Source organism: Leucoraja erinacea, chromosome 1 (genome assembly GCF_028641065.1).
Source record: "Leucoraja erinacea ecotype New England chromosome 1, Leri_hhj_1, whole genome shotgun sequence".
NCBI lineage: Eukaryota > Metazoa > Chordata > Chondrichthyes > Rajiformes > Rajidae > Leucoraja > Leucoraja erinaceus.
The window spans coordinates 9111704-9126526 of NC_073377.1; the positions used below are offsets into that span (position 1 = coordinate 9111704).

The 14823-nt window shown below is 41.2% G+C and overlaps 2 protein-coding genes across 2 annotated transcripts in view; one reads left to right on the forward strand and one right to left on the reverse strand.

The window, feature by feature from the left end:
* The window catches only part of reep1 (receptor accessory protein 1), a 107318-nt gene extending 93997 nt beyond the window's left edge, over nt 1-13321 (forward strand). Inside the window, exon 7 of the mRNA XM_055650054.1 lies at nt 1272-13321. Within this exon, the coding sequence (XP_055506029.1) occupies nt 1272-1291 (20 nt within the window). The 3' untranslated portion in view covers nt 1292-13321. The remainder of the gene's footprint in view (nt 1-1271) is intronic.
* Nucleotides 1-14823, reverse strand: part of ptcd3 (pentatricopeptide repeat domain 3) — a 354967-nt gene that overhangs the window by 197623 nt on the left and 142521 nt on the right. The window lies entirely within an intron of this gene.

Sequence of the window (14823 nt, forward strand, 5' to 3'; positions counted from 1 at the left end):
TGGGCCAAATGGCCTTCTGCTTAGTTGTGAGACGATATGATCAGTTTGCTGGTGTGACTTTCTTTATTGATGAAATCAAAGACATTAAATATTTATGTCTGACATGATTCAATTGAACAGCAAGTCTGTAAATTATAATTAAGAGAAAACTATATCTAGTATATCTATATCTACTGGAGTTTAGATTTAAATTAAATTGCTCAGAAAGCTAAGTTTAAGGAAATCAAAAGCGCATTTTTAAATAACTCTAAGAAAGTCAAACATTATCAACAAAGATTGTAAGTTTAGTTTAGTTTGGTTTAGGATGATCAGCCATGATCATATTGAATGGCGGTGCAGGCTCGAAGGGCCGAATGCACCTATTTTCTATGTTTCTATGTTTCTAAGTTTAGAGAAGCAGCACAGAAACAGTCCATTCGGCCCACCGAGTCCATGCCGACCAGCGATCACCCTGTACACTTACACCCCGGGGACAATTTACAATTTTTACCAAAGCCAATTAAACTACAAACCTGTACGTCTTTGGAGTATAGGATGAAACCGGAGAAATCCCATGCAGTCACAGGGCGAAGGTACAAATTCCCTTTACAGTACCTGTAGCCAGGCTCTTGACAGCTAAGATTAACTGCCTTAACATGGACGAGTGATTCAGCTCAAGACCATCCTTTTCTTATCTCCCACTTGCATATTGATCATACCTATAGGGTCAGGTGTGGAGCAGCTGCCTGTCTATCAGTCCATTTAACGGTTGAAGGTATGTTCAGTAAACCCTGGTTATAATGGACCATATGATTGGGGAATGCTGTCCGTTATTGCCGAATGAGGGATTGGTTCAAAATATCTAGCAGTCACACCATGAAACACTGAGCTGTTTTCAAATACAAAATTATTTTTAACAGCTAAAAAATATTTTTTATTACTGCGGCTAAAAATACTAAAGGCTATTTGTTACATTGTTTAATAGAGTTAGGTGTCGATAGAAGCAATTGCTTGTCAATCTTAGTGCCTTGTCAATCTTAGTGCCTTGTCAATTTCAATGCCGATTTCAACACCTTGTCATTTTTCAACACCTTGTCATTTTTCAATGCCCTGTCAATTTCAATACCTTGTCAATTTCAATACCTATTCAATTTCAATACCTTGTCAATTTCAATAGCCTCCGCAGTGTAACTAGCAGCCTGTGTTCTTAAAGAGACAGTCCGCTATAACCGAAATCCGTTAAAAATAGATTTGTAATAATAAGGGTTTACTGTGTGTGTTTCTTTGTGTAGGCAGAGCAAAGGCACCCTAATCCCCCTCCCAGAAGAAAAAGTACCTCATCCTGCTACAGCGAGTCCATGTGATGCCATGGAGCCATCGGACTGGAGTCACCTGGATTTGACTTCCTGTTTTATCGTCCTGCCTTCACGAGCCAAGCAAAAAGTGACACACGGGGAACTGCAGAGAAAAACCACTGGCCAGAGAGTGCTTCACGTTTTCTTGCAGATGCCATCAGCAACCATCCATGAGTATAACTCGCATTGTAACATATTTCTGTCTTACCTCTGTTTCCTTTCAAAATTCACACGTAGTTCAGAGTGACGCTGAAGCGATTGAAATGCTTGTAGATCTTAAGTGTCTTCAGGTTTATGTAAGAACATTCCAACACATCGTGTTTTTGCTTCAAAGCAAACTAGAAAATAATTAATTATTTCTGTAAGCAGGGGTATCGGCCCCACTCTACACCACATATCTGTTCCACCACACACAGAGATATCTGTTCTTCAATATAGAGGCACTTATGCTATTCTGTGTACAAGTATTTCTGTCACAATATGTACACAAATCTGTTATGCTGAGCTCTGGTATATGTGATGTATACAGTACATACGTATGTGTGTTGTACATTGCACAGGTATATATAATGTTTTGCGCACAGTGTGGGCGCTGTCCTCTGCACAGATATATCAATTGCATCGTTCATAGGTGTGTCCAGTGCTTTTTTATTTGTGATGGAATGACATACCGGCACCTCTAAAGAGTTACAAACAAGATTGATGTTCTGGAATCAATAGTGAACTACGAACAGTTATATGCGTTCGGGGACATTTTCATCCACTAACATAAGCGCTGGGTATGTCTGCTATCCTCTACATTATTGTGTCTGCTGTGTTTTACATTAAACACATTTAATGTATGACTTGAAACTCTAATCATATTATGCATAACATTACAGCAATGATAAGACTGACCAGCCAATCGGAGGTTGCATTGTTGATAACGAGAGTCAATATTTTACTTTTGAAACAAAAGATCAGCTTTTACATTTCTCTCTTTCTGGATCCATTGGAATAAACAATCACTCTGCGATTCCCTCCTCGCTGCTGTGTCATATTCAACGTCACAGTGTTCATTCAGGAAGCAAAAGGGCTGATTTTCCCCTCTCCGCCGCTGCCTGTCTTTGGCCTTTACTGCATTCGCGAAGTAGCACATGGGAGCCGTCATTTATGAAATCTGCTCAAGCAATGATTTGTATTTTACGGTGCTGATGGGGATTGAAATAACAGAGGAACGCAGCAGAAGCCACTCGGCCCCTCGAGCCTATTCCATCACTCAGCTAAATCAAATCTGACCATGTGCCTCAATTCCATTGTCCGGCCTTTGCTCCATTTCTCCAATCTCAAAATGAAATTTAGTACACTCTTTCCTTCAAAAATCAAAATCTGTGCTGGAAGTTCCCACAATTAATTTGTCAGTTAGTTGAAAGAGCCCAGTGGGATATTATTGTACATAAGGTTAAAAGTTAATTATTGTCACATGTACGGAGGGAGGTACAGTGAAGAGCTTTGTTTTGCATGCTATCCAATCAGATCAGATGATACAATCAAGCGAAACTCAAATACTATGACACGGTGGCGCAGCAGCAGAGTTGCTGCCTTACCTGAGTTCGCCAGAGACCCGGGTTTGATCCTGACTACGGGTGCTGTCTGTATGGATCTTGTACGTTCTCCCCGTGACCTGCGTGGGTTTTCTCCGGGAGCTCCAGTTTCCTCCCACACTCCAAAGACGTACAGATTTGTAGGTTAATTGGCATGGTAATATTGTAAATGATCCCTAGTGTGTAGGATAGTGTTAGTGTGCGGGGGGGAGGAATCGCTGGTTGGCGCGGGCTGGGTGGGCTGAAGGCTAGTTGATGAGCTGTATCTCTAAAATTAAAAACTAAAAACAAACTAAAATTAAAACTACAATAAGTAAAGCGAGGGGTCAGATACAGAATACAGATGGCAAAGTACAGAATATACTGTGGTTATCAGCATTGTAGTGTACCAGTTCTAATTCCTGGTCAAAACTAGGTCAATGTAAAGAATGCATCAATTTGTGTGTTTTCTAGGGGGGAGAGGGTGGGTGGGCATGGTATTACTCTGTATTTTCATACATATTTCAAATACTTCCGATGCTTTAAAAAAAAAAGACAATTAGATCACCATTTCTGATGCATCTCTGATGGTGAATATAATGATGTTGTTATGGAACATTGTCAACCCAGATATGACCCCCCCATTGTAACTGCTTCTCTGTAAGATAGAATAACCCTATTTCTGCTGCCCTGTAAATGGCATTGTTACAGTCAGCTATGGCCATGAAAGGAAACATTGAGACTTATGTGGAAAATAATCCCGATGAAACAGCAGGGAAGTGATATCAGGCAGCATTATTGAAAATATGTTCAAAGGATTCCCAAGGGCTGGTTTGTTTTTTTGAGAAGTAGAATTAGATGCTATTTTGGCAAATAATCATTATGCTAACATTACAGCATGCCTCATGTGACATTATAAAGCAACCCTGGACATCTTTAGGCTGCTCAAGAAAATGTATTTTTATTTCCATTTTCACTTAAGAATTCCCCTCCCCCTGTGACATGCATGACTCTGAGCATATCTGAAGGAAGGTGAGTTTTATGTCAATTTATGGCAGCTATGCCACCAAGCCACGAGGTTGTGGATTCAAGTCCCGCAGCAGGTGGTTGGCTGCAACATCTAGGTTGAAAATCCAATGTAGTAGTATTGAGTGTGTTGGACTATAGGAAGCATTAAAGGTTGTGAGGATCTGGCCCAGAGGAGGAGTTGAGGCCTTGGGAAGATTAGCCATGATCATATAGTTTAGTTTATTGTAGTTTATTGTAGACCTATTATAGAAAGGTGCGGCATGCTTGAGGGGTCTGGTGACTTATTCCTGCCCTTATTTTCATGTATTCTTGTGCAGCCTCGTGAAGGAGATATTAGACTAGGGTTTGATCTCCTTTCTAAACTATTTTGAAAAAAACCAGGTGAGTTTTGAATAAAACCAAGGGTTCAGACAAGTAATAATAACTCAAAATCAGGAGAAATAGTCATAGTCATACAGCGTGGAAACAGGCCCTTCGGCCCAACTTGCCCACGCCGACCAACATGCCCCATCTACACTAGTCCCACCTGCCTGCCTTTATCCCTTATCCCTCTAAACCTACCCCACCCATGCCTAAATGTTTCTTAAACATTGCAATCGTCCCTGTAACAGATAGAAATAGGATTAGGGCTTTTGGCTTTTCCAACCTGCTTTGTAATTTATAAAAGCTATTGCCCACTTCCCTTAACCATGGATACACAAGAACAAGTTGTCAAGTCATTATCACATTGAAGCCTGCAGAGACTTGTTGCATGAAGAATTAACAACCTTTGTTTCAGTGAGATTCTACCCTTTGAATCGTCATGGGCCTTTAAGGTCATATGTTCTAGGAGTAGAATTAGGCCGTTTGGGCCATCAAGTCTACTCTGCCATTCAATCATGGCTGATCTATCTTCCCCTCTTAACCCCATTCCCATGCCTTCTATCGATCTCTGCCTTAAAAATATCCAATGACTTGGCCTCCACAGCAAAGAAATCCACAGATTCACCACCCTCTGACTAAAATAAATTTCCCCTCATCTCCTTCCTAAAAGAACGTCCTTTAATTCTGAGGCCGTGACTTCTAGTCCTAGACTTTCTCACTAGTGGAAGGAAACATCCTAGTTTTGGGTTGTGGCAACTGCATGGGCTATCTCTGGATTAATCTGTGATCCTCATAGTCTTGCTCACAACTCAACTTGATGGGCAGTAGTGACAATGCCCTAGCCTAGAGGACCTCTATGTCCCATCCTCCTATTCTACATCGCTTCACTTCACCAGTATCATTTCTAACCGTATTTATTATTTTAAGCCACAAACAAAATTCAGCAAGTTAATTTTTCTGTCATCATTATGGATGTGTTGCTAAAGCCCTCCTGATGTTTAAATCTAGAAAAGATCCATGAAATGATGTAAGGGAGTATTTATGAGTATGTTTTCCATCATAGAATCTCTCGGCAGGTATTAAACTCCAGCAGGCCACAGGTGCTAAAGCTGGGTTTTTGGGTGAATGCCCACAACAGGACTAAATGGAGAGGGAATACTGAGAAGGAGGGTGAAACAGAGAAGTTTAGATGTCAGGCAAGAGATGATGACTATTTGGCTTGGGGAGTTAACTGTGTGTCAAAATGTGACTTTGGATTAAAAATAGCAGCTTTTTAAAAATCAGGCTCAAATCTCAGAATTCTGCAGTAGCAGATGAGGATGTAATCTTATGTTTAGGTGTTTGAAGCAGAGTGGTATAGCTGGTAGAGCTGCTGCAGGTTTGTAGGTTAAGTGGCTTCTGTCAATTGTTCCTAGTGTGGTGAGAATTAATGTGTTAGTGGAATAACATCGAACTAATGTGAACGGGTGATCGATGGTCGGCGTAGACTCGGTGGGCTGAAGAGCCTGTTTCTATGCTATCATTCAATTCAATTCAATTCGATTGTATGGCAGAGTGTAACACTGTGATGCCTCAACAGTTTAATTTCCATTGAGGGTAATTTTATTAGGGCTTCAAGGAGGCGAAACAATTAATGAAAGCCCCAAGCCCGTGGTTGACAGTGTGCAAGTATGTGGCAGGTTAACATTGCCATTAGTGATAGTGTGTTGTAGGCTGTACAGTTGTAGTCTTTACAGCGAGGAAACAGCTGACTCTGCAGTGATTTTAAAAGTTCCTACACTTGGTTGGGCCTTGATAAGTAGTTGTAGCATTGTTGAGACAGTCAATAAAGTGATTTGTGTGTGGGGGGGGAGTGAAATATTTAATTACCCCTTTTCTTGCATGCTTTCCATTCAGTTTATTAACTCTCAAATTGTATTTGAGCAAAGGTGAATTTGTAGAGGTGAATACTAAGGCTGGAGCTTCTTATTTGAGGATATGTTTAGTTGCTAGAACCATTTTACCAGGTTTGGTTGTGTTTGACTAGGACGGCTTGCTTGTGTTAAATGGAGTGTACTTTAACATAGAAACATAGAAAATAGGTGCAGGAGTAGGCCATTCGGCCCTTCGAGCCTGCACCACCAAGTACTTCTTTAGTACTTCTTAGCTGGTTACAATGACTCATTAGAAAGCTTTCGGGCAGGTTGTTGTCTTTCACTTGAGGTGGTAAACCAAGGACCCATCTGCCCCATTAGGTAATGGCAACATGTAGAAGTAGAACATGAACTTCCCCCTTGTCCAATAGTAACCTCTCCCTCAACATCTTAAACAAGTTGTCTGGTTATTGTCATGTTCTGGTTGGTGTGTTAAGTTGCTGCCACAATAATCACCTTGAAAAAATAATTCATTGATTTAAAAGCACCATGGGCATCCTATGGCAGCGTATAAATGCAAATCTATCCTGGAGAAGCTGCAATCCGATCATACAGCCAAGCTCCATGTCAAGCTCCATGTGTCTATCTCCATGTCAAATCGGCAACTACATTAGGTCTGTCGAGCTTATGTTTATTGTTGTCATGTGCACCAAGGTACAGTGACAAGCTTTGTTTAGCCTGCTGTCCTATCAAACCAGATATACCACACCTAAATACAATCAAGTATAACAGATAGGGCAAAGGGGAAGATACAGAATGCTGAATATAGTTCTCAGCATTGTAGTGCTTCAGTTCCAATGTCTCTCGCATCTAAACCCGCATTAAAGCTTAAAACCTTCACTCCCTCAATTGTCTGGACCTCAGTTATAAGTGAGGAACATTATTCCTATTTAGCAACAGCGGGAGTTGTTTTGTTGTTTCGTTGTTAAAAAGTTGAATAATGCCGTTAAGATGACAAGTATAGAAACAACATTTTTTTTCCGGTGACTGTTTGGTTTGAAGGAATTCTAATATCACCGGTAGTTTTCAAAACCAGATGTCGGGCCGAGACCAGGTTTCAAAAGTGGGAATTGGCTCATTAACCAGTAAAAGGTGAAGATCGCCAGCTCGGCAAATGGACTCCGTGTGCCAGTGCTAATCCCTTTGATGTTCAGGAAGGTTTTTCACATAATGCTGGTCATCCACTGATCAATTGTTCCCATTGACGGTGATATTATTACAAGGAGTGTGAAGGAAGCAGAGCTCGTAGCTTGCTGTGAGGTAGAAATGTGTGGCAACATAGGAGGTAGTGGAGACTCGGAGAGGGCGGGGTGTCTTAAGATGTCCCGGTAAGTAGCTGATCATTAACAATAATACCTCCCCTGCAAAATGCTCTGGTGGATATTTAGGGATGTCAGCATTTATTACATTTTTAATTGTCATTGGTGCCGCCTTAAAACGATTGGGGTGAGGTACCTCCGACAATGTTGTTGTGTTGAGGGTTAACCCGGTGACAGTGAGGAAATGGCAATATATTTCCAAGTCAAGGTGGAGGAGAAGCCTGCAAGTGGTGGCATTGCCTGTGTCAACCACCTTTGTCTTTTTGGATGGCGGAGGTCACAAACTTGGAAGCTGCAGTCAAGTCCAACTGCTTTAAATATTTAGTCATTTGCCTGAAGGTCGGGATTTTCAGTTTGTCTATTTTTTCTTTCATTAATGGACATTACCAAAGGCCTCTGGACAGTGGCTTTAGCCAATTTCTGAAGCTAAATGCTAACAAACAGATTTAGGTTTCGCAAAAGACACAAAATGCTGGAGTAATTCAGTGGGGTCAGGCAGCGTCTCTAAAGAAGAGAGATAGGCAACGTTTTGAGACTCTCCAGACACTGAATTTGATTTTGATTTAGGTTGCCATAGTCGAGTTGGCAGAAGAAACGTTAAAACCTATAAATGTATAAAGCCGCAGATTTAAATGTGTCATAGAACATTGTGATTATCTGATCAAATATATTCTTTCTAGTTGGATCTGGGGGTCTCTTGGAGTGAACTCTTCACATTATTCCACAACTCAAAGTTGCCTTCAGATTGTCTGTAGAAGAGTCTAGACCCGAAACGTCACCCATTCCTTCTGTTTAGAGATGCTGCCTGTCCCGCTGAGTTACTTCAGCATTTTGTGTCTATCGGCATATTGTTATTTATTTAATAAATAAATTGATGCTAGAAGGCAATGCAAAGATCCAGCAACCAAAGTATATACGTGTAGACACAAGCAACTGCAGCTACTGGTTTACAATAAAAGGACAGAACATATGGAGTAAATCAAAAATGGAATGTTGAAGATTCAGTCTGAAGGTTCTGACCTGAAATGTCACATATCCATGTTCTCCAGAGATGTTACCTGACCCGCTGAGTTACTCCTGCACTTCCTGTCTTTTACAGTATATACACAGAAACATCAAGTCTGGCAACCAACCGATGCTTATATACCATTCTGGCATGTTAGAATTCACCTCAAGATGTGGGGAAATGAGGCTCAAGAACCCATGCCAATTTGTTGACCAAATAATCAGTGGGGGAAGTGGGAAATTCAGTGGGGTTATTCAGTGGGGAAGACAACTGGCTTGCACAGCTTCTATCGGGCATTGTGAATGTGGCGACGTGAAGCAACATCCAGAATGTGATTCTTTCACTCTGAATGAGTGTTGCCAATCGATTGTTGAATCCCTTTGGAACATTGTCTGGCTCCTTCAAAATAGACATGCCCGTCAAAGGCTTCAAATAGTTTTATCAAGCAAGGGTTCAGTGTTTGAGTGAATGAGGTCTACAGAATCTAGTCTTTCTGAGCTCTGATGAGAACCAGGCAGATCAAACTCATAAGTTCTCTGTGGCAACTTTCAGGGGTTGCTTCATCAACAAACAAGAAGAAGAAATGTGTAAGTCTGCAGCAAACTTCTCCTTCTCCCAAAATTCTCACCGCCAAACCATATTTTTATACAAGGTAGACAAAAATGCTGGAGTATCTCAGCGGGTGCAGCAGCATCTATGGGAGCGAAGGAAATAGGCAACGTTTCGGGCCGAAACCCTTCTTCAGACTCAAGGTACACAAAAATGCTGGAGAAACTCAGCGGGTGCAGCAGCATCTATGGAGCGAAGGAAATAGGCAACGTTTCGGGCCAAAACCCTTCTTCACTCAGTCTCAGTACCTTCATATTTTGATACAAAGCTGATGAGCAAAGGTTCTGCACAAGTTCACTGAATGCCATTCTGACCTTTAAAAAATTCAATGCTCTTTGGTGCCATGGTAAAATTCAAAGATAACCAGAATTATGGTGTCAAATTTTGTCCTCTGATGTTCGATTTGTGCAACTGGGTTGTTGCTGAAGGAACTGGTGCTTGTCCTGGAAGAATGTATACTTGACACAAGGTTGGTCAGTCAGAGTTTGCTGTTGACCCGCTGTGAAATGAAAGAAGACAAATATTTTATCATTTTTACTCTGTTGTCCTGGTGAGGGTCCCTGGTCCAAGGATAGGAACAGGCAGCCTGCCCCTGGGTCAATTTTGGAAACAGCACCCCACCTCTGGGTCCAGGCAAGAGATATGCAGCCCATCCTTGGATCCAAACAAGAGCCAGGCAGCTCACCCCTGGGTCCAGATGAGAGACAGGTAACTTATTCCTAGATCCATACGAGAGACAGATAGTCCATCCCAGCGACCTGGTGGTAATAGGTAGTCCATCCCTGGGCCTAGGCAAGTGACAGATCGTTCAACCACCAGGTCCAGGCTGAAGAGACAGCCCACTCCTGAGACCAGGATAGCAATGGGCAGCCTTCCCAGGATTCCAGGTGAGAGATAACAGCCTACCAATGACACCAGGCTGGCTACTGCAACAAGCAGTAATTGTCAAGTCTCTAGTGTGTAGCACAGTGATAGTGTACGGGGTGATCGCTGGTCAGTGTGGACTTGGTGGGCCAAATGGCATGGTAGTACACTGTTTGTCTAAAGCGTGTAGGCTAGTGCTAGTGTACGGGGATTGCAGGCCAGCACAGACTCGGTGGGCTGTTTCCACCCTGTATTTCTAAAGTCTTAAGGCAGGAAACATTAAATTTGCTAACACAACAGGCCTGGCAAGGTTATGATTTATTAACAAGAATGTATGAGTTTCATCAGGTCAGAAATTTCACAGCTGACAACTTTATTTACAAGCCTGTGCTCTTGCAATCTCTCTACTTCTAGGTCCAGTGGGATGTTGCTGGAAGCAGGAGCTTCTGAATTGATAAGTTAGTGAGATAACCCTCAATGCCTTTAATACATTGCTATAATCAGCATGAAAACACAATGAAGTATGTTTAATATTTTGAAAAAATAATGCATAGCTTAAGATACAATATTACAAACAATGTAATAAAAAATAAAATGAATTTTGTGAAGCATATGGGGAGAAAGCAGGAATGTAAAATTAGGGTAGATTGTTCCAGTGCGAATCAGCATTTGTGCAGGTTGAAGAGACAAAATGGCCTGTGTCTGTGCTTGAATTTGTAAGATTTATAAGTGAAATCAATCAACCCAAATCAAGAGGTCACATTTCATTTTGAAACGGGTATCAAAGGTCATGCAAGGATTTTTTTCCTTCTTCCCTTAAGACACCGGTGAACCAATTGGAATGTAACCATTATTTCAATACTGTTTTCTTATTTACTGCATGTTTGGAAATTTCAGTGCAAATACTCAAAACAACTAGGGTTTGATTTGAATGCACGTTCCCTGGTCAAATTGCATGATTACTACATCAAACATCTTAATAGACAATAGACAATAGGTGCAGGAGTAGGCCCTTCGAGCCAGCACCGTCATTCAATATGATTATGGTTGATGATCCTCAATCAGTACCCCGTTCCTGCCTTCCCCCCCGTATCCCCTGACTCCGCTATTTTTAAGAGCCCTATCTAGCTCTCTCTTGAAAGCATCCAGAGAACCTGCCTCCACCTGAGGCAGAGAATTCCACAGACTCACCACTCTCTGTGAGAAAAAGTTTTTCCTCGTCTCCGTTCTAAATGGCTTACTCCTTATTCTTAAACTGTGGCCCCTGGTTCTGGACTCCCCCAACATCGGGAACATGTTTCCTGCCTCTAGCGTGTCCAAGCCCTTAACAATCTTATATGTTTCAATGAGATCAGTGTTCATATAATATTATATGAATGCTGATACTTGGGTAGTGAGGATTTTATGTCAATGATATCAAAGAGCTACAATTCCGCCATGAGGCTAAACCATGACCCAAGTGTAAGTGGTTCAAAATTAATGTTTGGACACATGAGGAAATATATTAATATCAACCCCATGGAATGACGTTGAAATATAAGCAGACATTTAAAATAATGCTGAAAGGAATGTGAATTTTTTTTCTGGATGAGCCTTCACTCGTCTATTTTCTGATCAAACTTGTTTCCTCATCGAGTTAAGATGATTTATTAACAGACAACTGTTTAAAATAAAGATTTTGCACTTTAGACTCCAAGATGCTTCGAATTGGCAAAGCAAGATGTAACTGTGCAATTTTGCGATCACCTATGCATTAGGAAAATTAGGATGGTATTAAGCAAAGATACTAGTATCTTTGGTATTAAATGATGGATGTAGATAAATAATTTGAAAATAGAGTGTCGGGGAGATTTCAGTAGCTTTTCAATTTTTGATGGTCCATGAAGGAATGGAGGTTCTTGCAAATCACATTTTAATTTAATATTCGCTTTGTGCTTAACTTCCTCTATAGCTTCACCAATCCCAAATTCAAAATTGCCTCCAACTCTCTCATCAACCTTTTATGTATCAACCCAAAATCTCTTTGTCCCATCAATGGCAAATATGGCTTCAGCTCTGAATCGGCTCCAACACCCCAGTCTCTCCACCTTCTTTAACAAGATAGAACTCTGTTTGGATCAGGATTCATTGCTATCCCCCTATATTGAAACACTAAACGAATACAGGTTCTGGCAGAATATTAATTATTAACACTTCCATTGTTTGTAGCAGAATTATTTTCTCCAAAATGGTGTTCATGGAAACTCCAAAGTTATTATAGATCTGGATTGTATTACCTCCAATAGTGGCAGAGACCAACTCAATAGTAACATTGAAAAGGAAGATAGAAATGTAGTTGAGAGGGAACATTCTTCAGAGCGCAAGATTGGAACAATTGGGTAGCTATTTCAACAAGTCAGAACAAACATGTGATGCCCTGTCTCCATCTGTGATGACTGATTTAACAACATACTTGGCCAGCCCGAAGCTCTCGAGGAGCCTTATCACCCTATAATCCTTTTAGCTTTGTGGCACTCAATATGTATATGATTGTAATTATCATATACAACTATCTCTCATTATTTTGAAAGTTGTAAAATAGCTTTGGAGGAGTTTCAGAACGATACCGCCTCTTTTCGTGAATAGTGACGCCATTATTGTCTCATACGTTCTTCATGTAAGTTGGACAAAAAAAAACCGAAGTAGGTAAATAGGCTAGAAAATAGTGTTACGTGTCAAGCACATGCCTATTAACTAATTTTATCTTGCACTGCAATAGCAGGCAATGGCATAGATGTGTGCTGCCTTATCGGAGTACTAAACCACTGTGCTAGCTTGTTCATTTAGACACAAGGAATGCAAATGTAAAAATAATTACATGTTTTTGTAAAAATTATATTGACTTAACAAATTTTGCAACTATACAGGGATAATGTACAGGTTTTAATACTGTAATTTCCCCAGCATTTTCAGCTGCGTATATTTAAGCAGATTTACTTGCAATGTGCACTGGTTTTTAAATGCCTTTCACAAACGATTGGTCTAATAAGTAAAGATGGCGATTGTCTTAATTTGTACTATTGTATTTTTTTTTCCCTTCTGGTGTGCAAGAACCTTTTTGATTTCCTTAAATTTGCGGCACATAACTGCAGATCTGGCAGGCCAGAGCACTTTACAGTTGTATTCATTCACGTTTGTGTTCTCTGACTACAAAAGTTAATTGTATATAGAGAAATTGTTGTTGCTGTTACACTGGTTGCATTCAGAGTACTGCATGAATTATGGGATTGTTGTCATTCATTTGTCACAGAACTCTTGGAATTGTAATAAAAGACTGAAAGATTGTAAAGGGAATGGCTTCATTTTCATGCTTTACGCACACACTTGGCGTAGCATCTCCAGAGTTTTGAGCAATACATTTGATCTCCACTATGTCATCGACAGGTGGGGTACTTGCTCACAGATTACCTTGATAACCTACGTCACAAAGGGACAAGATAATTTGCTGAGGGAGGAGAATGAGAAATTATTGCTTTCACCCCTCACATTGCTTGGAAGCCTAACCCGTGGTTAGTGATAGAGTAGAAACAGGACCTTCGGCCCACTGAGTCCGCACTGACCAGTGGTCACCCCGTATACCAGCATTATCCTACACTAGGGACAAATTACAATTTACCGAAGCCAATTAACCTACAAACCTGTACGTCTTTGGAAAGTGGGAGGAAACTGGAGCACCCGGAGGAAACCCACACGGTCACAGGGAAAACGTACAGACAGTACCCAAAGTCAGGATCAAACCCGGGTCTCCAGCAATATTAGGCAGCAACTCTACCGCTGCGCCACTGTGCCGCTCTTAGCCAACTAGCTTTTCTATGAGTATGGTGCATTGAATATGCTGAAGCAACTAAAGGCATTTTATTTTGACTAACAAAAATAAAACACCCATATAAAGGAGGATGGCATTGACCAAGCGCCTTTGTTAGCTTGCTGCTGTGTCAGATGTTGAGGACATTCAAAGGTTTCAAAGGTCTTCTATTGTCTCGTGTACCAATTAAGGTATAGTGATATGCAAATTACCATACTAAAAAAGCAACGAGACACACAAAAGTTACATAAAAGTTAACATAAACTTCCACCACAGCGGATTCCCTACATTCTTCACTGTGATGGAAAGCAATAAAGTCTAATCTTCTTCCCTCATTTGACTCCCGCGTCGGGTGCCCAAAGTTCCCGCACGGCGGCGGTCATAGGTCCTGCGGCCTGGAGCTAGCTTCCGAAGTCTGTTTCCAACCAGAACCGCGAGCTCCACGATGTTAAAGTCCACAGGCACCCGTGGTCAGAGGTCGATCCCTGCCAAAGGGATCGCGGGCTCCGCGATGTTAATGTCCCATAGGCTCCCTGCGGTGATGCTCTCGAAGTAGATCTCTGGCAAAGACCGCCAACGTCTCGATGTTGGGTCACAGTGCGGACGGAGATATGATACGGAAATAAACTGCATCTCCGTTTGAGATAAGAGATTAGAAAAAGTTTCCCCAACCCCCTCCCCCACACCCCACATAAAACAAGCTAAAGAACACTAAAACATAGTTAACACATATGAAAAAACACAAAGGAAGGGACAGACAGACTGTTGGTGAGGCAGCAGGAAAGGGAAATGATAATGTTAAGTGGGGCCTGGAAAGCTGAGGACCCTGTTTGCCGATGTATTTGCAGGCCTACTTTCTTGTGACCAAACAAGGAATGCCAAGACCTCAGCCGGTGCTTCTACACCTCAAAAGAAAATCCTTAAATAGAATCCCAAATTTCCTGGAATTTGATGGGACTTCTTGAAATTTTCAAAAATTC